Genomic DNA, 25988 nt, shown 5'->3' with positions numbered 1-25988 from the left:
GGAGAGGAGAGGAGAGGAGAGGAGAGGAGAGGAGAGGAGAAAGAGAGAAGGTCTAAAGAACAAAGTCCCCCAGTTGAATTCACTTCAAAGGAACCTCCCATTGAGTAACGATAAGAAATCCTAAAGTGACAACCTTGAATGAAGAAATCAAAGTAACCTGTGGGCAGCAGGAAAGGGACACTTAGGGCAAAACATTGCTATGGAGTTCTGCGTCCTTAATTCTAATGAAATTGTTGGACTAGCGTCTAAGTAATTGAGGACAATACCTAAAGAAAGACAAAGACACAAACTGTAGGAGAGAAAGACTCTAATAAAAATGCAAAGGCATAGTCCTTCCCATTCAGTGATAAAGCAAAACAGAAATTACCAAGGATGAATAAGATGAATTTAAGTGGAAACTACCAGTTTGTTAGCTTATATGCCATGTAAAACTTTAGCTTCTGAAAAAAATATATCAAGAATATATTAGAAAGTATAAAGGTAGATGGCAATATGCACCAAGGAAAATAATAACAAAACAATTAAAATATCAGCAGTGAATCAAATCAGTTTGCCAGTCATTGCCTGGGAAGCTCTCACAAGAACTCCAGACTTTCTCCTCAGCATCTCCATGTAAACTTTCAGACTCCTCTTTAATTCTGGGATGAAAATTCTAGTTGAGACAAGGCTTGATTTTAAAATGAGAAAATGTTTGTCTGATAGGGTGAAATTTTATTCTTTCTAATCTTAAACTCTTTTGCTTCCCATATCAAGACTGAACAACAGGAATTTACAGCGCTGGTTGACATTACCGCTGTCAAGTTCTGTTACATGGTTTTGATTTTGTGTATGCTTGTGGTCTTAACCGTCTAAGCCTCAGGACGCACACACTCTCTGTCTCCCTGTCTTTCCTCCCCGTTTCTCTTCTCCCTTTTCTTTCATCTTCTCTGCATTTATTAAACATTAAGGTTTTCATTGGAGTTTTCTATGAAAAAGAAACCAGAGCCTCTGAGAGCTCTTTGTTGGGCTTATTTATTGACTCAACACACAATCATTGAGCTTCTAGGTTGTGTTCAATCCCACAAAACAAGATTATTTCCTGACTAATGCATGGCAAGATCTTTGGACATCTCCAGAATTATAACATTTTCTATTTTGTAGTTAATGAAGACCAGATATTGTGTTTTAAGTAGTAATATTCTCAGGAGCAGGAACTTGTACTAGCAATATAATACTTGTAAAGAAAAAGATGTGAAATGCTCTGTAGACTGACTCCACACATTTTAAATGTTAATGAAAGTAGAAAATGCACAGAGTACATATTATATAAAAACAAGTTTAAAATCCAGTTGACTGGTGGATCCATCCAAGGTCAAATCCATGAGGTGTTCATACAAGAACTGCACATGTTGAAGGAAAATAGAGAGTGTTAGACATCATCACTGAGGTTTGTGTGGGCAGCAGAAGATGGCCAAGTTGGCAGTAGCAGAAACCAATCAAGCTCTCAGCTGCGTTGGCTAACACCCTTTCCAACTCTCTTCTGCCTGGAAAGACCAATCCCTGGTTTCAGTTTTCCTAGAGAAGGCTCAGAAAGGAAATGTCAATTCTCTCAAAGGCCAGAGCAGCCAGAAAAGGTCACTTATAGAAGGAGGAACCCCACTATCTAAAGCTTTTCCCATCATTGCTTTCTATGATAACAGGGCGTTTTATTATGTTAATGAAGCATCTGCTATCACAGCCTCATGTCATGAGAAAGGGTGATGTTTGCTACACAGTCCAGACCTGGGCTCTCCATCCCAGTAACACCTGAAAAGCTGATGGGAACCTGTGCATGTCCTCTTGTTCTCCTCAAAGTCCTTGAACTCCATGTTGACTTCATGAGACGTCTGGCCAATCACAAGCTTCCTGATTAATGGTACAAGTTTGCTGATGCACTGCTCACTTTGTCTTTGTTGGCACCAACCCTGTCTTATTTACTTTCCCTCTAGAGCCTTCTAGAAATTAGCCAGACCTTGGCCACAACCCCTTTTCCTTCCAAAATGATTTCTGTAAACTCAAAAAAAGTACAAGAGACTTTTTCTCTAACTGTGTCCCAAAACAATCCCCAACTGAAGGAGAAGCTTTTTGGTTTCTGACACAAGCTACTTTGTGGGGACACTCAGAGTCATACTTCTTGTTACACACCAAGCTTAGCCTGTGAGAGGTGTAGCTGGGTGTGTTTGCCTTCCCTTTCACACCTAGCAGAGCTCCAGTTACTGATGTGGTCTAGAATCATTATTACTGTTACAATTAGTGTTGTACATGATATACATATGCAGGTGATGCAAGATTATTTGGTATTAACTAAATTTAGCCTCTAGTAAGATAATACATTTTGATTTGATCTTTTTCTGAGGAGTGCAGCATCTCAACCAGAGTAATACTATTTGGTTTTCATATTCCTTAGGGAGCATTTTTCTTTCTTTATTCAGAAGTTCAGCTCCATCTATATTTTGTTGTAGGGAAATATTTGAAAAAATCTAGTAGAAGAACACTAGATTTTCTTTATTCAGAAGTTCAGTTCCATCTATATTTTGTTGTAGGGAAATATTTGAAAAAATCTAGTAGAAGAACACTAGATTTTGGGTTGGGTTGTTGTTTTGTTTGTTTGTTTGTTTGTTTGTTTTAGCCTAGGGAAATAGGTAAGTTCTGACAAGAATGTCACTTCATGATGAGACAAATCAATGAATCACAGCTCATTTACTCACTAGCTGGGTGACCCTTATCCAGGTTTCTACCCTTCTGAGCCCTCTGTGTCCTCCTCTGTAAATAGAATAAACTCTATTTATCCTCATAGTAGTTTTGAGGGTGAGTTAGAAATGTAATTGGGGTTATAGCTCATTGGCAGAGCACATGTTGAGCATGTATGAGGTCCCAGGTTCAGCTCCTACTCCTTTCAAAAGAACAAATGAGGAGAAGGCAGCATTAGTCTAAAAGTCACACTGGCTACTACTTTTGTTCTGGGGTGATGGCTCACCAGGCATTGTGAGTCAATGAGAACATGAATTTGTGGCCCCGGTATACACATAAAAGCTCAGGTATGCACCTGTAATTCAAGGGCTAGTGGAGGGCAGACTTACCCTAAAGTGTGGGCATTGCTGGGCAGGCGGCCTAGCCAAAGTGATGGTCTGAGTTTCTTATTCAATGAGAGATCTTGCCTCAAAATCAGGGTGAGGAGCAGTGGAAAAATATAGCTATGGGATACTTTTGTTCTTCACAAGTATGTGTTTGGGTGGAACAACCCTACCACCACCATCACCACACATACAGTTTTGTGTATTGCCTGGCACACAGAATTCTCAATAGTGCTTTTTAAGAAGATTTATTTTATTATTTGTAATTTTGTATGTGTGGTTTTGTGTGTGCATATATACACATGAATTACAGGTATGCACAGAGGTCCCACAGCCTCCACAAGCTGTAGTTAGAGCAATTGTGAGTCACCTAACATGATAATTGAACTTGGGCCTCTGGAAGAGCAACATGTGCTCCTAACCACCGAGGCATCTCTCCAGTTCTTAACAGTGTTTCTTTTGCCTCCATTTTTTTATAACCTCCATGTTAACCTCTCTGTAGATGGAACACTAACCCTTAGCTGAGAGAGAGCCAGTACAATATATGGTAAGTGTTCTTAACGATGTAATGATAGAGTTAAGAGCACATACTTTCTGCATAGCTCATTTCAGATGCAAAATGAGTTAAGATTTCCATGGAGGAATATATATATATATATATATATATATATATATATATATATATATCTCCCTGGGGAACAGAGTTCGTAGCAGAGGTCATAAAAGAGACAATAGCTAAGCTGAGATCTTGAGGGACAAATGACTTTAGATCGTTGGAAAAGGAGATCAGAAGTGGATCCCATTCAAAGGTACGAGCACAGCCTCAGAGACATAATAGTAAGGCATTGGGAAGGGGTTCCTCAGTAACCCTAAGACACAGGAGAGCAAGTGGAGAGAAAGTGGGTCTACGGGGGATGCTGAGATCAAACAAGAACCTTGAACTAAGTCCTAAGGAGGTTCACATTCTTTATATAGATGGCTTAGGGAAATTCATCATCACTGAAGAAATAAAAGCCTCTAGAACAAGAGTAGGGTATTATATCTACAGAACGTAGCATCAGGCAACTGCCCTTTTCACCCCATGGTGGGTAATACCATGCTATCTGAACACATTCAGTCAATTAAGAATACTGACTGCAGGCTGCAAAATATCCCCATCATGCCAAAATGTCTGTGGCGTGGGTGGGGAGGGGGAAGAAGGTGTGATAATTAAAAGAATTGTTACTTGCAATGTCACAGGAGCCGACGTGTTAACTCCACATGCTGGGAAGCTAGAATGCTCCCAGCTGCCATGGGGAGGGAGGATTTTGATCCCTGGCACCACTCATTGGGACAAGATGAATCACAAATGTGTTAATAGTGAGGTTCCATGTCATAATGTGCCAGATGGAGGTGGTTACATCCCTGATTGATTGCCTCCTGGCCAAGACAGGGGTTTTCCAGAAGGCGAATGTCTCCAAATTGGCATCCAAGCTCTAGGGATCAGCAGGTCTTTATTATGGTCAACAAGGACCTGACATTCTCTACTTTATGAAGTGTGGCTGCCCCCAAGATATGGGCAGCCAGAACCAGTGTCTGGATAAAGAAAGATGTGTTGAAGGTGTGATTGACAACAGAAACAGGTTTGGGCTGGGCAGTGCTTGTGTAGTTAAGCATGGTTGTCAGCCAATCTGGATGCATTGGAAATTCGAGGATGCGAGTGGGGGTGGGGTGGGAAGAGGCAGTACACGTCCTGCTTATGAACAAAATAAATTAGAGGGAGAGAGGGGAGGGAGCGAGGGAAGGTTGGAGAAGGGAGGGATGGGGGAGGGAGGGAGGGAGGGAGAGAGAGAGAGAGAGAGAGAGAGAGAGAGAGAGAGAGAGAGAGAGTGCTTCCAAGTCTCATACCCCAAATCCCCACAGCAGATGAGTGTGGATGCCAGGCAGAGACCACAGGGCAGAAACGGAGCAAAGGACAGCTAGATGACCTTCCAGTTTGTTCCCTTGCACTCACTCCGACCATGACCACCCGCCCTTTGTTGTTGCTGCTTTCCCCCTCTGTGCAAGCTTCAGACTATAAGCAGCCAACTACAAGGGCAATAACTGTGGCATCCTACTGGGAAGGAAGGCAGCCTCTCACAGTCTCTGGAGCAGGCGCTGGGTCCTAATACAGGACAGAGAATAAAGCTTCATTACAGAACAATGGAGTTAGCTGCCAGAGCCTACAGATTTGAATAAACAACAAATAAGCAACATCTGCTCCAGCATATGTGTATGGTAAAAAAAAAGTCACAAAATAAAAGAATTTGTAAATGCCAAAAGCAACACTAAACTGCCAGGGCTACTGTAGAGTGAATTTTTAATTGCACATGCAAAGAGGCAGGCTGCGGGTATTAGTCTCACATATGTCTTCTTGCTGCCAACATGGGAGTATAGATGAATTTAATTAAATAAGGATTATCCCTTCTCCCCAGTACAATTACTTATTTATAACAATGATAAAATTGCCTAATAAAATTGTAATATTTTTTAAAACAAGGCTAGAAAATACCCAGCTTTTTGTAAAAGTTGTTCAGGGCTATTTGGGTTTGAATATGTCTTTAACATTAAGTCTATGCCTACTGCCAAGGAACAAAAAAGAGAAAGAGAGAGAAAATTAGAAAGAAAGGAAGGAAGGGAAAGAAGGAAAGCCACCACCTAAATGCAGGCGGCACCTTATCATAAAGCCTGCCACATTTAAACAGACAGAAACCACATTATAGAGAAATATAAAGATGACAACGGATGACATGGGAATCAGCTTCTGTGGGGTGTGCAAAAATTAAGCAATTGGACTTGAACTGATGCCAGACAACTGAGCCACAGGACTGGGCCCCGACTGCTGCTCTCCACGTGTCTACTGGTCCTAATATATCTTCTAAACAGACAACTCCTGGAGATCAGTCCCTTCATTTTGAGATGTGCTGTTGCATGGGTGCTGTTTCTCTACAAACATAGCATCTCTTAAATCAACCAAACATCAAAAGAGAGGCGCACCCCATTCCTCTCCTCAGGGGCAGTGACTATACCTCAGCAGTGCACATGACCACGGAGGTCATAATTGCTGGTCTGGGTTTAAAGTTGTCATGGGCGAAGGATCTGCAACATGCTATGGAAGAAATGTCTGTCTTCTCAGGCTTTAGGTCTCTGTTTCATTTTTGGGTTTATTTTGAATTTTATTAGCTTTCCTGTACAAGGATTTAAAGTGAATGCTGAGGGTACCACAGAGAGCATGTTTCTCTGGCCAGTCCACAAGGCAATGGAATTTAACGCAGCCAGGGGCTCTGCAGTGTCTGGCTGTGGTAGTGATACCATCTGCACCTTACTTCCCGCATGATGATGAGAGAATGAAACCCAGAAGATGCACACTTGATACCTGTAATGTGGCACCCAGGATGTGGGTGTGCAAAAGAGTGTTCAAGGTTCTCAAATCCATAGCCAGCTCTCTTTCAGGTACTAGCGTCTTTCTACTCATGTATTACTTTTTATTCTGTAAAATTCAACAATTATCTGTTATCTGTTGGTATTCATAAGTTCCGTGAGATTAGGGTTGGCTTTCCTCTCATGTAAATACAAGGAACTTGAGCTTCTGTGATGTCTGCCAGGGAAACCTGGGAGTAATCTCAACAGATACTGAGGATGATCTTATTGAAATCCAGGAACTATCTAAAATATTCTCATTTTGAGAATATACGTTGTCACCTACATGTAACACATTGTCATAAAGTTAAATCATACTAACGAATTACATGGGACCTTCTGGGCTGGAGACGTGCATCTGTGGTAGAGCCCGTGACAAGCGGGCATGAGACCCTGGATACCTAGCACCACTAATAAGCCGACAGACATCAGGACTCCCTCTTTTACCTAACACGAGAGGAGCCCAGATGTGACATGACCAGTGTGAGAGACGGTCTGCATGGAGTCAGAAAGAGAAATAGAAGCAAATAGTCAGAGTCTCCCCAGGTGAGGCCAATAGCCGTGCCCTTAGGAGAAGCAAGAGCCCAGAGATCTGACTGAGAAATGAGAAGGGTGGATTCTATCTAACAAGTGTCTCAGCACCTTTGAAATAGCACCAGGAGATAGAAGGGGGAGAGGCAGGAACAGAAAGAGAACAAAGCCTAGTATTGGGTGGTAAGTGAGAAGAAGCCCAGCCTAGAGTCAAGATATAAAAGAAACACGTTCAAACATCCCCTTCTAAATCTGAGGCAAAAACACTACTAACAAATACTTAACAATTTATTCTTACTAAATACACAAATACACTTAATTTTAAATGGCACTTACAGATGATTTTTGTTGAATAAATCGTTTGGGTATCAAACTCCAGTCATCAGGTTTGGCTGTAAGCTCCTTCCCACCATGTCACCCTGCAGGCCTGCCACTTCTCTTTGTTATATCCAGCTTCAATGCATGTTTATTTTATAATGCTGGCTTCTTTAGGCAGACATTTTATTTTTGCTGAGTTCTAACATGATAATGAAAACAATTCAATTGTCAATTCCTATTGTCAATTTGTGTCAAATTGCTGCTTTGTTTTTATAAGTCTATGTTTCCATGAGATATCTTCATTCTCATTATGTTATCAGAATTAGTAGTTTTTACATAACAGTTCCAGCAATTTAATTTTTTATTTGAAATAGAGCATATAGCCCATATACATTGGTTTTGTGTTGTTGTTGTTATTTGTTTTGTCTATTGTTTGGAAAAGTGTTGAATGTCTTACTCCATTGCATCTCCTGTCCGTGGAGAAGTGACCCATACTTGTGTATATATATCTAAGAAATCAATGAAGTAATCTTTGCATTCACAAATTATTAGAAGATGTAAAATTCTCCAAAAGTACTGTGACAGAATATTTATATAAATTTTTATATTTAATGCACATAATGAACTATAACATCAGTATCTTGTCTCCTTTTCTGGTTTATATTTGACCTACAGAAGACTGAAATACTAGAACCCCCCCTTTTTTTAAACTTAAGATTTATTTATTTAAATTGTATATATGTGAATGTTTCACCTGAATGTATGTCTGTGTACTATGTGTGTGCAGTGCCCACAAATGTCATGAGAGGGTATTGTATCTCCCAGAACTGGAGTTACAGACAGTTGTAAGTTACAAAATCAATGCTGGGAATCAAACTTGGGTCCTCTGGAACAGCAGAACCAGCTCTCCAGGCAGACTGTTAATTTTTAAATGAAGTTTATAATTTGGAATAACCTAAAAATTAGCATTTTATTTTTAATATTTTCTTCTGCTTTAAAATATGCACTATTTTATTTTAGTATTATAGTTCTTGATTAGTTTCTATGTTTGTTTTTCTATAATCCCATGTCTAATTTTCACAGCTAAGCTTCCATGGTAAGTTTGCAGTAATAAAGTAGAATTTAAACATGTAATAATATTTTAAATCTCACAGTATATCAGTGTGGTATGTGTGAGTATATGTGTGCACATGTTAATGTACAATTAAGGCCAGAGATGCATGTTGACCTGTTACATCAATCACTGCCGTCCTTTTATGAAACTGAGTCTGTTCTAGTTGTTTTATGTCAACTTTACATAGACTTAAACATATCTGTGAAGAAATAATCTCAGTTGACAACTTGCCTCCATCATGCTGACCTTTACAAAAGACCTTGGTGTAATTTTTACAATTGATGATTGATGTAAGATTGCCCAGCTCCCTGGGGGATGGTACTACACCTGGGCAGGTGGTCCTGGGTTGTATAAGAAAGCATACTGACCAAGTCAAGAACAGCAAGCCAAGATAGGCATCATTCGTCCGTGGATCCTGCCTCTAAGTTCCTTCCCTGAGTTCCTACGTTGGCTTCTGATGATGGGCTCTGTGTGGCATATAAGTCAAACAAACCCTTTCCTCTCCAAGTTGCTTTTGATCATGTTCTTTATCACAGCAACAGAAAAACCAATGTAAGACAGAGTCTCTTATAGAACGTGAAGTGCATAGATTTTACTAGACTTGCTGACTAGTGTGGGATCCACCACCTCTCACTCCCAGCTCGCTGTATGCAAGCCTTGTATGTAGGTGTGGGATCTGAACTCAGGTCCTCGTGCTTCCATGGCACATATTTTATAACTGAGCTAACTCCCACCCTCTCCCAAGTAATTGCATAGCATTTTCCTCCCCAAGGCCTAAAGTGGAACGGCACATCTTGTTGATCTTACTATTCCAGTTTACTTCTTCCATTCCTGATTCCAACTGTTCTAGAATGCTTTTAGTAACATTTAATGAGAGGAACAATAAAAAAAATAAAAAGCATGAGCTAAGAGCTTTAGATATAACAACCTTCTCCTTCATAGTCCTTCGAGGTAGATCTGTTGCCAAAGCCCTTAAAGTTTCCCTTTAGGCAGAGAGAGAGACAGAAGCATGGACACTGGGCGACTCAGTCCCAAGCTGCAGCTGAGAGAGCGTGGTGCTTCCAGGGTTCGGTGTTCAAGCACGCCTACAGCTCTTTGAGCACTTTGTCGCTGAGGGTGAGGTTGTACTGGCTGAGGCTTCCTAGTTTGGGAAATTATGTTAGCTGTCCTTTGTATGTCCAAAGAGTATGTCTGCTTATAAAATCATTGGTTCATATATTTCAGTTCTAAATAACACTGTTTCCCCCACCCACCCAACTTGCTGCCATTTAGTGTTTGTTACTTACAAGATGTTTGAGTTTCTCTGTGGTTTTTCTGTCTGGAAATTCATGGATAACCTTTGTCTTGCCAAATCCTTTAACTTGGTATGATGTACTTTGTTATGCCATATTCTAATTTCACTGATATGCTTGCGCTTCACAAACATTTTATTGTGGCATTTATTTATTTTGCCCAAAGTATGATATACACATAAAAATATCAAAATCAGATCCTAGCAGAAGCTAATAGCCTGTGGCTTCCACTTGGGTTGGACCCTTGAAGTTGGAAGGGCTGGGAAAGCAGAAGTTTGGAGTACTTGTCATCTGTCCTGTTCTTCTGCTGAGTGACATGCAGCTAGCTTAGCTGTCTCCTTCCACAGACAGGTCCAGCTTTGAGCAAGAGTATTCACTCCTGGTTTCAGGTACGACTTCCTTTCTGAATGAGCATCCTGACAGTGGCAGTGCCATCATGAAGATTCTACGTATAGAATTTGCATTGCTCATTTTTGGTTTCAATCAAATTTGCTCATAGCTCTGTGGAAACTGCCCCTCGGTTCACCAGCCTGAGCACTCCATCTGCTTTTTGTTTGCTTGCTTGCTTCACTTTGTTTTGAAATAAGATCTTTCTTCCACTTTTTCTTTCAACTTTCTAAATCAAAGCGTTCATTTCAGCAGTTACTTCAATTTGTTTGATCCCAGACTTGTCACTCTGGTTTTCTGTTAATTCTTAAAGCATAAAACCCATAACCAGGGTTTAGCTGACTGTGTAAATACCACACACACTGCAGGGACAACAACTTAGTAGAGGACATTACATTTTATTTATGCCAATTGTCACCAAATATTAGGGACCATCGGTTTTTAACCACTGAGAACAACATGGAAAAGTCACTATGAAACTACGGCCAGTCATCAACTATAAGATACATCTCAACTGCAGAGATGAAATCTGCGGAAATATGCTCAAATTCAGGAGCCAACCCTTTTCTTGCTCAATAGATCTCTCTATTTGGACTCATATTTTCTACACTTTGTTGGTGCTACTACATGGGAGCCATTTTCTAACTGTAGAGAGTCATTTCAACAACAGACAGGCAGATAGGCAAAACATACTCTGGAACAGCAAGCTCCCATTGAGTACCAGTGACAACTCCTCACCCATTGCCCTTGCTCTTTTATGCAACATGATCCTTATTTGTAACCAAAAGGCTCAGGGTTGGGAAACTGGTTCTTTCGGTTTCTCTGAACCTATATCTCTGTCTATATCCTCTCCTCTGTCTGTAATCTATCTTCTCTTATCTCTATCTCTATCTCTATCTCTATCTCTGTCTCTGTCTCTGTCTCTACATCTATCTATCTATCTATCTATCTGTCTGTCTGTCTGTCTGTCTGTCTGTCTATCTATCTATCTACCTACCTACCTATCCATCTACCCATTTATTTACCTCACTTTGTAACTGATGAAAATTTTCAGAACCTTGCTCAAAACAGAAATAACAAATTTACTGTCTGTTAAGTTCACTTAATATTTTCTAGATCCATCTAAATGCTGTTCTGTTTATTATATGATTTCTGTGCCTTTTCTATGAATATAGATAATTTTTCCATACATCATCAATTTTCAGTAATTTTTCTAAGGTAGTCATTTTATGTTGTATGTGTGTGTGTATGTGTGCTTAAAGTATATTACATTTTTTCTATTTTTTGAACAATTCTTTTTATGTTCTTAATTTTCCAATTTATTTAAATATGTTATTGTGCCATTTCATGTATCTATATGAGTCTACCTACTCGCTTTCATATCCTTCTTCTATAAATAATATGTATTGCAACAGTAGAGGGATGCTGTCCATTTTTGAAGCACTTCCTTGAGTATTACTGGCAGAATATAAGCCTCTGGGGAGGTATTTTAGTTAGTGTGGTCTGAGGGTATCTTTATCATCTTTTCTCAGGCACTTTGCTGAAATCAGATTCTGGCTTACAAGTATTATCCCATGGCCTTCATCTTTTCTGATGAGAAGGCCCTTGCCTTTCAAATCTTTACATCATTCTTCTGTGTCCATTTGAACATGCTCTCTTCCAGTAGGTCTTCATGACTTTGTCCCTAACACTTTGACATGTAGCATTCTATGCATTTATCCTGTTGGTATTTGCTAAGTTTTTCCAATTTATATTTGCATATGCACATTTATGAGTAGGTTATGGAAAATCACTTTTTCAAAATGTTTCTCCTGTACAGTTCTCCTTAACCAAGTCCTCTATATATGCAATCAAATGTATATTTGGTCCTCAAAATTTTTCTATAGCTTCCTATATCACAGATACTTTTTCATTTACCCTTTTTATATTATTGAATACTTTCTATTGATAGGTACATCTGTAAACTGTAACACATATATGTTAAAGCTCTCCAAGTCTTTTTAATATTTTCAATTTGGAGTTTAAAAATATGCAGGGAGGAGGAGGACAAAGTATGTAGAACAGTCTGGCCTCAAATTTGTGGTACCCCTTAGATGCTGGGGTTGTGACCCTTACTCAGCTTACTGTTAAACTCCTTCTCTTAAGTGTGAACTATAACATTTATATAACTTATTGTTTTTCTATAGCATCATTTCTATTTTACTTTTGTAATTTTAAATAATTTTACTTATTTTGAGCATATTTTCTTTTGTAATATTTAGCTTGATGATATTTGATGATTCCAAAATTTAGTGTTTCTTATGACTTTTCTCAATTACTTGTTTGTTGTTGTTGTTGTTTGTTTATATGTTTGTTTTGGTAAGCACTGTTTATATTTTCTTATTTCTTCATATGTTTAATAGATTTTATTGTACCTAGACATTGAGAATAGTTGCAGTTTCAGGATGTAAGGAACCTTTAAGGGGTAGCTACCTATTATCCCGAATGGATTGTTTTTTCACTTCTTCTAGCCTTTGCTATCTCTTGGACTTTCTGATGCATGTTTACTTCAAGTATGGAGCTATGGTCAGATTTCACACCTAGAATTTGGGGATTCCCCAGAATGACCATCTCCTTCTGGGAGTTAACGCCTCTTTACTTTTTTGAATCCTTCTATGTTTATCCCAGACTTTGTTTTCTGATTTTTATCTTGGAGGGGAGCTTGTTTCACAGTTTTCTGCTTCAGTTTTGGAAGGGTGCCAAATAAGTCCACCTCAGGCAGGAGAAGGATTCTGCTTTCTTTGAAAAACCTACCCAAGGTGCTATTCCTTTTTCTCAAGCATTGAAACCCTCAACTGTTTGCCTGCTAACATTCTATTTTCAATGTCTTTATGTAGAACTTTTAGAAACACTATGTTTGGGATTTTCAGTTATTTATGGGAAAGCTGCCTATCATCAGACACAGAATCAGGCCTTGCATGCTAGACCTGAACAGAATGGCTGCCCTGGAGGACCGATCTGAGGCATGGACTTTCCTCATGCTTCTCACTGGGAACGAACTCCTCCAGTGAGTCCTGAATGTTCCTTTTAATTAGTGTTTTAGAAGCAGATATTTCTTTTAAATAATGAGATTTCAAAGTGCCAAATCTTGTAGCAAGTTTTCCATGTTTGTTTATTTTCTAAAGTAACAGGAAATGTATATCCTGATTAGTCCAATAGTTACATGTGATTCATTTGGATGACATAATTGATGTATTGTGTTCTTTTAGTAAACCGTTTTCTTTAATCCCTTAATGGGTCTTCTATTGGAATTATCCACACAGATTCCCCTACACTGTTTTTCTTGTTCAGAACCAACACCAGCATTAACTTTTGAGAAGGTATGCAGAAATTTAGTATTTATAGTTTTGCTCCTGATCTCCTATAAAAAAAAAACTCACTTTGTTCAAATTCATGCATTGAATAGTTATATCTTTTTCTAACATTCAGAATTTTGTGCATGAATAGAGGCAACTGAGCCTTAATAATATTTATGAGATATTTATGTGCTCTCGATTATGTATCTGTAATATGTGACAATATTAAACAATTGCTTCCCACAGCTATGTAGGCTGACTTGCTAGGCTGTATGGTTGCCACTGTATTTTGGGCTGGAGTCAGCTCAAAAGTTGACTAGAGTGGGCATCAAGGATGGATCACTCATATGGAAGTTCATTCAAGGATGTCTACCAGGATGTCTACATGAGACACCTCTATACAGCATGGGACTGGGTTCTCAGAGAAACAGCTCTAAGAACAGACACGCCCAGATCCAGGAAGCAGTCAAGGGATTACAAATCAGCAACTAATACCCTACAACTAGCCAGTTATAGTCTGCTGGCAAGGAAGAAACTCATGTGCTTTCATCTTTTAGATGAAGTCATCTTTATAATTGTGAATTTAAAAAAAAAATGTAGTATAGCCATATTCCTTGTGCTCTATGCCAGCACCCGAGTGGGTAGCACAGCAGCACACTGCACTACATCCCACCCCACATCTCTACCTGCCTCCCAGGAAGCCTGCTCAAACTCCAGACTTACAGCTCCACCTGTCACCTGGGAGCCTACTCCAATGCAGGACACTCACACCAACCAACACCAACTCACACCAACAGAGACAACTAAATGTCAAAAGGCAAGCACAAGAACATAATCGACAGAAACCAAGATAACATGTAAGCCCTGGATATCCTAACCTACCTGAAGGGCAAGACTGTGACCTTAAATCCTATCTCATGAAGATGATAGAGAGGATAGAAATAATTCCCTTAAATAAATACAGGAAAACACAATCAAACAGGTAGAATCCCTTAAAGAGGAAACAAATAAGTCCCTTAAAGTCTCTAACTCAAAAGATCCAGGAAATATGGAATACTATGAAAAGACCAATCCTAAGAATAATAGGAGTAGAAGAGGGTGAAGATTCCAAGTTCAAAGGACCAGAAAACATATTCAACAAAATCATAGGAGAAGACTTACCTAACCTAAATAAAGATATGACTATAAACTATAAATGTATAAGAAGCTTAGAGAATACTAAAGAGATTGGATGAGAAAACAAAATCCTCCTGCCACATACAGAAAAATACAATCAAACAGGTGAAGGATATTGACAAAACCATCCAACACCTAAAAATGGAAATAGAAGCTGTGCTGGTTTGTAGCTTGGCCCAGGGAGTATTGCTGTGGGTATGGGCTTTAACACCCTCATCCTAGCTGCCAGGAAGTTTGTCTTCTCCTGTTTGCCTTTGGAACATCATGTAGAACTCTCAGTTCCTCCTACACCATGCCTACTGGATGCTGCCATGCTTCCACCTTGATGATAATGGACTGAACATCTGAACCTATAAGCGAGCTCCAATTAGATATTGTCCTTATAATAGTTGCCATGGTCATGGTGTCTGTTCACAGTAGTGAAACCCTAGGACAGAAATAATAAAGATAACACGAATGGAGGCAACTCTGGAGATAGAAAATCTAGTAAAGAGATCAGGAACCACAGACACAAGCATCACCAACAGAATATAAAAGATGAAAGAGAGAATCTCAGGCATAGAAGATTCCATAGAGGGAATAGATACATCGATCAAAGAAAGTGCTAAATGTAAGAAGTTTCTAACTCAAAACATCGAAGAAATTTGAAATACTATGAAAAGACTAATTCAAGGGATAATAGGAAGAGAAAGGGTAAAGATATCCAGTTCAAAGGGTCAGAAAACATCTTTAACAAATCATAGGAGAAAACTTCTCCAACCTAAAGAAAGAGATGGCTATAAACTATAAATGTTCACGATATACCACATAGATTGGACCAGAAAAGAAAGTTCTTTTGCTGCCAATAATAACCAAACCACCAAATGTGCAGAACAAAGAAAGAATATTAAAAATTGTAAGGGGAAAAGGTCAAGTAACAAATAAAGGCAGACCTTTATCAGAATTATACCTGACTTCTCAACAGAGACACTAAAAGCCAGAAAATCCTGGACAGATTTCTTGCAGACTCAAAGAGATTACAGATATCAGCCCAGACTACTATACCCATCAAAACGCTCAATTGCCATAGATGGAGAAACCAAGATACTCCATGAAAAAAATGTAAATAATATATTTCAACTAATACAGCTCTACAGAGGGTAATAGAAGGAAAACTATGACACAAAGAGGGCAACTACACCCAATAAAACACAAGAAATTAATCAACTCACAGCAAAACCAAAAGAAGAGAATCACACACAGTAACACCTTCAATATCAAACTAACAAGAACTAACAATATTGGTCATTAATATCTCTCAACATCAACAGGTGCAATTAATTCACCAATAAAAGTGCACATGTAACAGACTGGATACATAAACAGGATCTATCCTTATGCTGCATATGAACTACCTCAGAGTAAAGGACTAGAAAAAGGATCTCCAAGCAAATGGACTCAAGAAACAAGCTGGAGTCGCAATTTGAATATTTAATAAAATAGACTTTCAACCAAAAGCTATCAAAAGAGATGGGGACGGACACTTCATATTCATCAAATGAAAAATCCACCAAGGTAATGTCTCAATTCTGAGCATCTATGCCCCAAAGGCAAGGGCACCCATATTCATAAAAGAAACTTACTAAAAACTCAAAACACACATTGAACCCCACATAATAATAGTGTGTGCGTGTGGGGGCGCTTCACCACCCCACTATCACCAATGGACAGATCACAGAAACACAAACTATACAGAGGCACAGTGAAACTAGCAGATATTATGAATCAAAAGGATTTAACAGATACCTAAAGAACCTTTCACCCCAAACCAAAAGAATATACCTTCTTCTCAGCCCCTCACGGAACCATCTCCAAAAATGACCGTATAATCAGGCACAAAGCAAGCCTCAATATATACAAGAAGATTGAAATAACCCCTTGTATCCTATCAGATCACCACAGATTAAAGCTGAACTTCAGTAACAACAGACACAACAGAAAGCCCACATACTCATGGAAACTGACCAACTCTCTACTCAATAATAACTTGGTCAGGAAAGACATAAAGAAAGAAATTAAAAGACTTCCTAGAATTCAATGAAAATGAAGGCAAAACATGCCCAAACTCATGGGACACAAATGAAAGCAGTGCTAAGAGGAAAATTCATAGTACTAAGTGCCTTCATAAAGTAATTGGAGATATCTCAACCTAACAACTTAACAGCACACCTTTAAGCTCTAGAACAAAAAGAAGCAAACACACCCAAGAGGAGCAGACAGCAGGAAATTGTTGTGGATAGCACTGGGGCTATTTGTAATTTGATTCCAATTCTATTCTCCTGGCAGGGGTTTTGAACTAGGAATGAGTCAGCGCTCAGGTGATATCCTGTAAATCTTCATCCCACCTTAATTTGTAAAATAAAGGATAGCTGATGATTGGGCAGAAGAAAGGAAGGTGGAGCTGAAAGTTGGGCAAGAGGACAGAGGAGGTGGAAGAGAAACACCAGGAGGAGCAGAAGCACATGGCTAGGGAAAACCTCAAGTTATAAGGGCTCTCACAGATGGGGGAATGGTAGTGTAGTGGCGTGTATTCCTATTAATTGAGTTGTGGTTTAATTGCTGGGGCATATTTGGGTTGGAGAATTACCACAACAGAAAATAGTCAAACTCAGGGCTGAAATCAATCAAATAGAAACAAAGACAACACTACAAACAAAACCAAAAGCTGGTTCTTTGAGAAAATCAAGAAGATGGACAAACCCTTAGCTAAACTAACAAAAAGGCACAGAGACAGTATCCAAACTAAAAACATCAGAAATGAAAAGGGAGACATAACAACAGAAACAGAAATCCAAAAGTCTTAGGTCTTACTTCAAAAGCTTGTACTCCACAAACTGGAAAATATAAATGAAATTTCTGGACAGATACTACGTACCAAAGTTAAGTCAAGTTTACATAAACTAAACAGTCCCATACCCCAAGGAAAAAGAAGTACTCACTTAAAGTCTCCTAACAAAACAGAAAGAAAGAAAGAAGAAAGAGAGAGAGAGAGAGAGAGAGAGAGAGAGAGAGAGAGAGAGAGAAAGAAAGAAAGAAAGAAAGAAAGAAAGAAAGAAAGAAGAAAAAGGAAAAGGAAAAGGAAAGGAAAAGGAAAGAAAAGAAAAGAGAAAAAAAATCCAGGGCCACATGGTTTTAGAGCAGAATTCTACTGAAAGACCCCCGAAGGGAGCCCCCCCCCCCCCCCTCCAGTCTCGGGAAGGACGAGCACCCAGTAGGACGCTGAGACCGACTTGCTGTAAACACACGAGGAAGTTTATTGAAGACAGGACAAGACAAGAGCTCAGGCCAGCATGCTGGGGTCGAAACTCATACACCACGCAGGGGTAGAGGAGTTCGACGACGACCTGAATTTTTACAGAGCTTATAAAGGAGAAAACCACAAGCCAGGGGGAGAAAAGGGGAGGGAAAAGGGGAACTCTAAAATCATAGACTGCCCATACAGTTAGGTCATATGCTAGTCATGTGTAACACTAGGCAACACAGCCAGGGCTTTGTGACATTGTGGTTAGGGTGGTGACATTCCACAGGGGCNTTGGATCATTATGACCAGGGGCTTTGGGACATTGTGATTGTTCCAGGAAACTTTCNGCTCAGGAATGCTCCGGGAACCATTGTGCAGCAAGGGAGGGTGAAAAGTTCATGTTTTCACAGACCCCACTTCTTCTTTTGGGTAGCTAGGCAGCTTATTAATTTTTAGCCCTTCACTACCAGACATTAAAAGAAGAGATAATGTCAATACTCCTCAAACTATTCCACAAAATAGAAACAGAAGGAACACTACCTAATTCATTATATGAAACCACAATAACCCTGATATAAACCACACAAAGACTCAACAAAGAAAGTGAACCTCAGACCAGTTTCACATATTTTACACAAAAATACTTAATAAAATTCTTGCAATCCAAATCCAAGAGCACATCAACAACTGCATTTTCCATGAGCAAGCAGCCTTCATGCAAGGGATGCAGAGACAGTTCAATACACAAAAATCCATCAATGTGATACTCTATATAAACAAACTGAAAGAGTAAAATGACATGATTATCTCATTAGATGCTGAAAAGGCTTTTGGCAAAATCCAACACCTTTTCAAGGATTCAAGGCACATAACTAAACATAATAAAAGCAATATACAGCAAACCAATAGCCAATATCAAATTAAATGGAGAGAAACTTAAAGCAATTCCTTTAAAATCAGGGACAAGACAAGGCTACCCACTCTCCCCCTATTTATTCAATATAGTTCTTGAAGTTCTAGGTAGAGCAATAAGACAACAAGAGAAGATCAAAGGAATACAAATTGGAAAGGAGGAAGTCAAGATATCACTGTTTGCAGACAATATAAAATATACATAAGCAATCCCCAAAATTCTACCAGAGAACTCCTATAGCTGGTAAAGAATTTCAACAAAGTGGCTGAATATAAAATTAACTCAAAGAAATCAGCAGCCATCCTTTATAGAATTGATTCACAGACAGAGAAAGAAATTAGAGAAACAACAGCCACAAATAATATAAAAATCTAGGTGTAACTCTAACCAAGCAATTAAAAATCTGTACAAAAAGAACTTCAAAACCCAGAAGAAAGAAATAGAAGAATATATCAGAAGACAGAAGGATGTCCCATGATCTTGGATAGGTAGGAGTAACATAGTAAAAATGGCCATCTTACCAAAAGCAATCTACAGATTTAATGCAATCCCCATCAAATTTACAACACGTTTTATAGACCTTAAAAGTACAATTCTAAACTTCATATGGAAAATTAAAAAAAAAAAAAACAACAAAAACCCCCAAAATACAAAACAATCCTGAACAATACAAAAAATATTTATTTATTTATTTATTTATTTATTTATTTATTCATCGTCCTGCATCAAACCCGAGTCCAAATGGACCAAGGACCTCAACATAAAACCCGATACACCAAACCTGATAGAAGAGAAAGTGAGAAAGAGTCTTGAATGCACTAGTGCAGGAGACAACTTCCTGAGCAGAGCACCAGTGGCTCGGGCTCTAAGAGGAACAATTGACAAATGGAACCTCATGAAGCTGAAAAGCTTCCTGTAAGTCAAAATACACTGTCAATAGGACAAAAAGCCTGCCTACAGATTGGGAAAAATCTCCACTAATTCTACATCTGACACAGGGCTAATATCCAAAATACATAAAGAACTCAAGAAGTTAAACAACAAACCAAATAACCCAATTTTAAAGTGGGACACAGAGCTAAACAGAATTCTCAACAGAGGAATCTCAAATGGTTGAGAAGCACTTAAAGAAATGCTCAACATCTTTAGTCATAAGGGAACTGCAAATCATAAAGGCCCTGAGATTCCACCTTACTTCGGTCAGAATGGCTAAGATCAAAAGCTCAAGTGATAGCACATGCTGGTGAGGATGTGGAGAAAGCAGAACACTCCTCCATTGCTGATGGGAATGCAAACTTGTACAACTACTCTGGAAATCAATCTGGTGATTCTCAGAAAATTGGAAATATTTCTACCTGAAAATCCAGCTATACCATTCCTGGGCATATACTCAAAAGATGCCCCACAATACCCCAAGGGCATGTCCTGCTCGATGTTCATAGCAGCTTTATTTGTAATAGCCAGAAACCGGAAACAACCAAGATGTCCCTCAATTGAAGAATGGATACAGAAAATTTGGTTCACTTACACAATGGAATATACAGGTATAAAAACAAGGACATCATGAATTTTGCAGGCAAACAGAACTAGAAAATACCCTGGATGAGGTAACTCAGACCTAAAAGAACACACATGTCATGTACTCTCTGATAAGTGCATATTAACCATAAAGGAGAGAAGACCCACGATTCACCCCACTGACCAAGATAAGTTAAATGAGAAGGAGGGCCCGAGAAAGTTTGCTTGAATCATATTTAGAAGGGGAAACAAAATAGTCCTAGGAGGCAGGGGGAGGGAGGGAAGTGGAAGGGGGAAGAAGGGGAGGGAAAATTAGGTGAAAGGAGAGATAGGAGAGAGACAGTGTGCCAGGGGAATGAATGAAAATCTGCAGCTGTCTGGGGTTGGGGGATCTCTAGGAAGTCCCAGAGGCCTGGGATAGGAGGGGCTCCCAGGAGTCAATGCAGGCAACTTTCACTGAGATGCCTAACAGTAGGAACATGGAACCTGAAGAGGATATCTCCTGTAGCTAGGTGCACCTGACCCCCCGTAGAAGGATAGGTCCACCAACACACCCACTGAGCTTTTGACCCAAAGCTAGTTCTGTCTAAAAAACAATGCGGGAATGGAACAGAGACCAAAGGAAAGGCCAACCAGTAACTGGCCCAACTCAAATTCCATCCCACAGGCAAACATCAATCCCTGACATTATTAATGATACTCTGTTATACTAGTAAAGAGGAGACTAACATAACTGTCCTCTGAGAGACTCTACTCAGCAGTGGACAGAAATAGATGCAGATACCCACAACCAAACATAAGGTGGAGGTGGGTGACACTTATGAAAGAATTCGGGGGGGGGGAATTGAAGGTCCAGAAGTAGATAGGAACCCCACAGGAAGACCAACAGAGTCAACAAAACTGGACCCCTGGGAGCTCCCAGAGACTGAGTCACTAGCCAAAGAACACACACAGGCTGGAATGAGACCCCACAGGGCACATCAGTGGGAGAGGATGCACCTAATCTGGCAGAGACTTGATGTGCCAGGGTGGAGAGATACCAAGGGAGGTGTCCCACTTTCTCAGAGGGAAAGGTGAGAGAGAGATGGTGAGAGAGACTTGGTGAGGGAGGGACCCAGAAGGGGAGCAGCATTTAGGATCTAAATTAATTAATTAATCTTTTTTATGTGTGTGTGTGTGTGTGGTTTTTTGAGACAGGGTTTCTCTGTATAGCCCTGGCTGTCCTGGAACTAACTCACTTTGTAGACCAGGCTGGCCTCGAACTCAGAAATCCGCCTGCCTCTGCATCCTGAGTGCTGGGATTAAAGTTCAGTGCCACCATGTATATATGTGATGCAGGATAAACATGATACAGGATACTTTTCTTGCTTCATTTACTCATTTCATTTGACTCTGATTGTAGTCATATTTTTATCCAGTTGTTTGGAGACAGGGTAGCCCAGGCTGGCCTCAAATTTGCCATCCTCCTGCCTTGGCCTCCTACACTCTGAGATTACAGACATGTTACCATACTTTGGCAAAACACTATTTTTGAAAATTAAGGAAAATGACAAAAATGATAGAGAGACAAACAGACATGGAGGGGGCGAGGGAGGAAGGGAGAGGGAGAGGGAGGGAGGGAGGGAGGGAGNGAGNGAGNGAGAGAGAGAGAGAGAGAGAGAGAGAGAGAGAGAGAGAGAGAAAGAGAGAACCCGACTTGTCCAGATTTTTCTTATTAGGTAAATTACCACCTCTCTCACTTTAGTCTCCTAATTTGCTCAACTTCCCACGTAATCTTTTTGGAATAATTGGGATGGCTTATGTGATATCAGTAGACCTCCTAATTGAATGTCAAGGAAGGCAGTTCCTTTTGACAAGGGGACCTCCAGCTTCATTGTGAAGCATTCAATTAGATGGAAAACAGATGCTTATTTTTGTCTTATAAATCTCAGTGCAGGTTATGTGGTAATTACTTGAAGAGCAGGATAACAATTTATATAATCAGCAGGACCCTATAATTACTAATGCATAATTTCTAAACAGCATTTAGCAAAATGAGACCCATACATACACTTTGTAATGGAAAAGATGTGTTTGACACCACACTAAATTAAATTTAAAATTTGCATATTTTCTTCTAGGAAACACACTAGCTTCATCTGCTCTATTTTGCTTGACTAATCTCTGCCTGCTTCCAGCTTCACTGAAGGATCATGGCAGCTGTGAGTGCTGTAACTGGAGGGGGTGTGTGTTGAGAAACAAGAGCAAAGCAAGGCTCACTCTGTACTCTAGAATGAACATCCCAATGAATGTACATGCCAGGGAAGCTGCACCCTGGCAATTTCTGTCCATGAAGAGTCTGACATGAGGTTACGAACAATTTAGAATGCAAGTGTTAGTAGGAAACATTAAAATTATTCACACTGATTTCTTTATTATTTATGGATAAAACTGAGGCCTGTAAAATGGTGTGACTTATGCAACAACCAGCACCAGGCAGTAGGAGAGGAAATCGCCCACTCAGTCTCAGGTGGTAAATCCATTCTCCTCCACGCGGCTCATAGAGCCAGCTGGACAAACCACACAATAACCACAGGGAAACAGAATAGTTCCCTGAAAAGTGTTTTAAAATTTACACGTATACTTACATTGCAGTTCAAACGATACAGAAATGGATTAGAATTCGTTGTCACAATGAATCTCCATATATTTTAACTGAGCTAAGTATTGGCTATTTCATTCTGTCTCTGTATGATCATTAATGAAACCCTATCTATTATTGAATCCTTACCTACAATTCCTGATGTCAGGATAAGAGGGTTGCCAGTGTCTTCTTCAAAGCTCTGGACCTAAGATGTCAAAATACATCAATTTCACTGGAAATATTTTCATGACACATTTACTTTATTTAACCAATAAGCAATAATTATCAACTGATAACCACGCAGAGGGATAAACATTAATTGATGGTAATATATAATGGGCTTCTGGGAAAAGGAAGAGAAGGAGGAGGAGGAAGAGGAGGAGAGGAGGCATGAGATGTCCACAAAACAGACGGAAGGAATTACAAGAGTTTATGGGAGGGGAGAGTCACTTCTGGATGACAGGATCAAGGCTCCTTCTTTCTAGAAGTTGTGAGTAAGAACTCCTTTTGCTATTGAATAATATTAAATATATGTGAGAAAGCTAGCTAAGTATTGCTTGATAAGGTTATGCACAGTAATTCAGATAATGCAGCTGCTACATATTCCTTACACACACACACACACACACACACACACACACACACACACAGAGAGAGACACAAAACAACATCAACAAGATTTATTTCTATATTGAGAGATCAGAGTTTATTTTTGAAATATTTTGGAAAGTAATAATATTCTATGAATGATGACCAAGCTAGTGCTAACACAAAGCAGAACTATCACCTTTAAATAGTAACACTGCTTACTGTAGAAGTGTGTCACCAAGAAGTGATTCGTACAGTGAAAATAGTTACTGTTGACATTTTGGACTACTTCTTTGTAGGATTTAGGTTTAGCTCACTTTTTAGGATATAGTCATGAAGTCAAAGTTTTCACTTGAGAATTTGGAAGGAGTCTTTTGTACCAAGAGAAAATTAGATGTACTTCCCAGCCTCCCTTTTGTTGGTTTCAGTAGATCAAACCAATGTGTTTCATCACATTTTTAAATGTAATGAGAAAACTCTCTTTCCACATCATTATCATGAAGAAAAATCAATTTGGTATGCTGCAAAGCACATTTTTTTTTCAATTAGAAAAATATCAAGAAAGAAAAGAGTGCAAGAATTTAATATAAATGCCAGGTGTAACCTTCCTACCTGACCCATTGTTATTAGTTTTTAAAATCAGTAAAGATTAAATAAAGAAGCAGTCTGCATCCAATAAAGATGCCAACTAACAGTAATATGGGTGGCCTCATATGTGCTTTCTGTAATACATGGTCCATTCACAAAGGAAGGAAGGATAAAGATTATTGATCATGAATATAAAAAAGCATCTGTCATGTAACATAACTGCATGAATTTCACAAGTATGAAATTCATTTAATATGCTTGGTAATGTAAAAAGAAAGAAACTGACTCAATTCTACTTAGTAGAATTAAACACAGAATATGTTGCCCTTTGCATTAAAAATCTGTGTATAATTTTTGTAGGGAGTATAGTTTTTGTAGTCAAGCCAAATACTGCCAAAAGCAACATTCAATAGGACCGGAGGAAAACATGGTAGATTATCTTCAAGGAATTTAGCCAACCCTATTTATAAATAATCTGGACAAATCTATTGTCCAGATTATTTAAAAATGTTGGTTGTCATTTAATACCTCAAAAAATCTGACATTTTACAAGTTTTAATTCTTAAAATTTAATGTTTAGATTTGCCACTAACCCTGATATTGGCTCCTTTTTACTTAGGCTGCATTTTCTCATTCAATAGCATTAAATGAAATAACAGTTATCAATAAGTTCATGTCCCATTCTATTTTCCATTATCATTACAGAGATAAGTGGAAATACATACACACAGACAGACAGACAGACAGACAGACAGACAGACACACACACACACACACACACAAAACCAACTAAATACAAAAGGAGATACCAGAATAAAATGCAAATTAATATGAATGAGAAGTAAGATTGAAGAATTAGCGAATGCAGGAAAAACAGGGCCACCATATATGAATATCAATAAACCCGGACACAAGCAAATAAAGGAAACGAACTCCCTAAATTCCAAGCCCTCACTGCACTCTTAGTGTTTTATTAAGGATATTGCATGACATGTTTTGGCAAGCATTTCTGAACACTTTCTTTGGTCTTGATGCTGTCAGGAGTTCAGCACAGAAGAGGCAACTGATACACACATCTTTTCACAAGGTCTTCATGATGGGGCTTTAAGAACACAGAGGGGAATTTTGGATTCAACTGTCACTGGGAGTAATTGAACTGACCCCTTAAAGAAGGTGAATTATGGATAGAAAGTAGATAAAAACCACATTGAGATACTTAATAAAAAAAAATAGACTGAAAGCAAAGTAAGAGATTACTCAAATTCAGTTGTAAATAAGAAAAAAATAGGTGGATCTGTGTGGTGTTTGATAATGACCTTATAGATTCCCAGTTGTAGGAACTCTTTGGAAAGGATTACGAGGTGTGGTTTTATTGATGGAGGTGTGTCACTGGTGTAGGCTTTGAGGTTTCAGAATCATTCTCAGCTCTCCCTGTAGAGTGCCTGAGGATCAGGATGTAAGCTCTCATGGTTCAGGATGTAAGCTCTCATGACTGATTGCTTACTGCCATGCTCCTTCCTGTCCATGATAATCATGGGTTTATCATCCCAAATTGTAAGCCTCCGAATGAACTGTTTCTCCTATAATTGCCTTTGTCATGATATCTTGACACAGCAAAAGAAAAGTAACTAAGGCTGGTTTCATACTAGTTTAGTTCTGTGTGAAGCTACTAAAATGATTTTAACTGTCTCAGACTAAATTGAATTTGGAACCTATGGTAGTTTGAATAGGTATGGCCCTATAGATTTCTGTATGTGAATGCTTGGACATAGGATGTGGCACTATTAGGAAATGT

General features: G+C 39.1%; 1 protein-coding gene across 1 annotated transcript in view; it reads right to left on the bottom strand.

Moving 5' to 3' along the window:
* Itprid1 (ITPR interacting domain containing 1) overlaps positions 1–25988 on the bottom strand; it is a 134457-nt gene that overhangs the window by 48121 nt on the left and 60348 nt on the right. Inside the window, exon 9 of the mRNA XM_021191565.1 lies at positions 23165–23222. Within this exon, the coding sequence (XP_021047224.1) occupies positions 23165–23222 (58 nt within the window). The remainder of the gene's footprint in view (positions 1–23164; positions 23223–25988) is intronic.

The sequence above is a fragment of the Mus pahari genome, chromosome 2 (genome assembly GCF_900095145.1).
Source record: "Mus pahari chromosome 2, PAHARI_EIJ_v1.1, whole genome shotgun sequence".
Taxonomy (NCBI): Eukaryota; Metazoa; Chordata; class Mammalia; order Rodentia; family Muridae; genus Mus; species Mus pahari.
The sequence above is the reverse complement of the archived record's forward strand: the minus strand, read 5'-3'. Positions and strand labels throughout refer to the sequence as shown.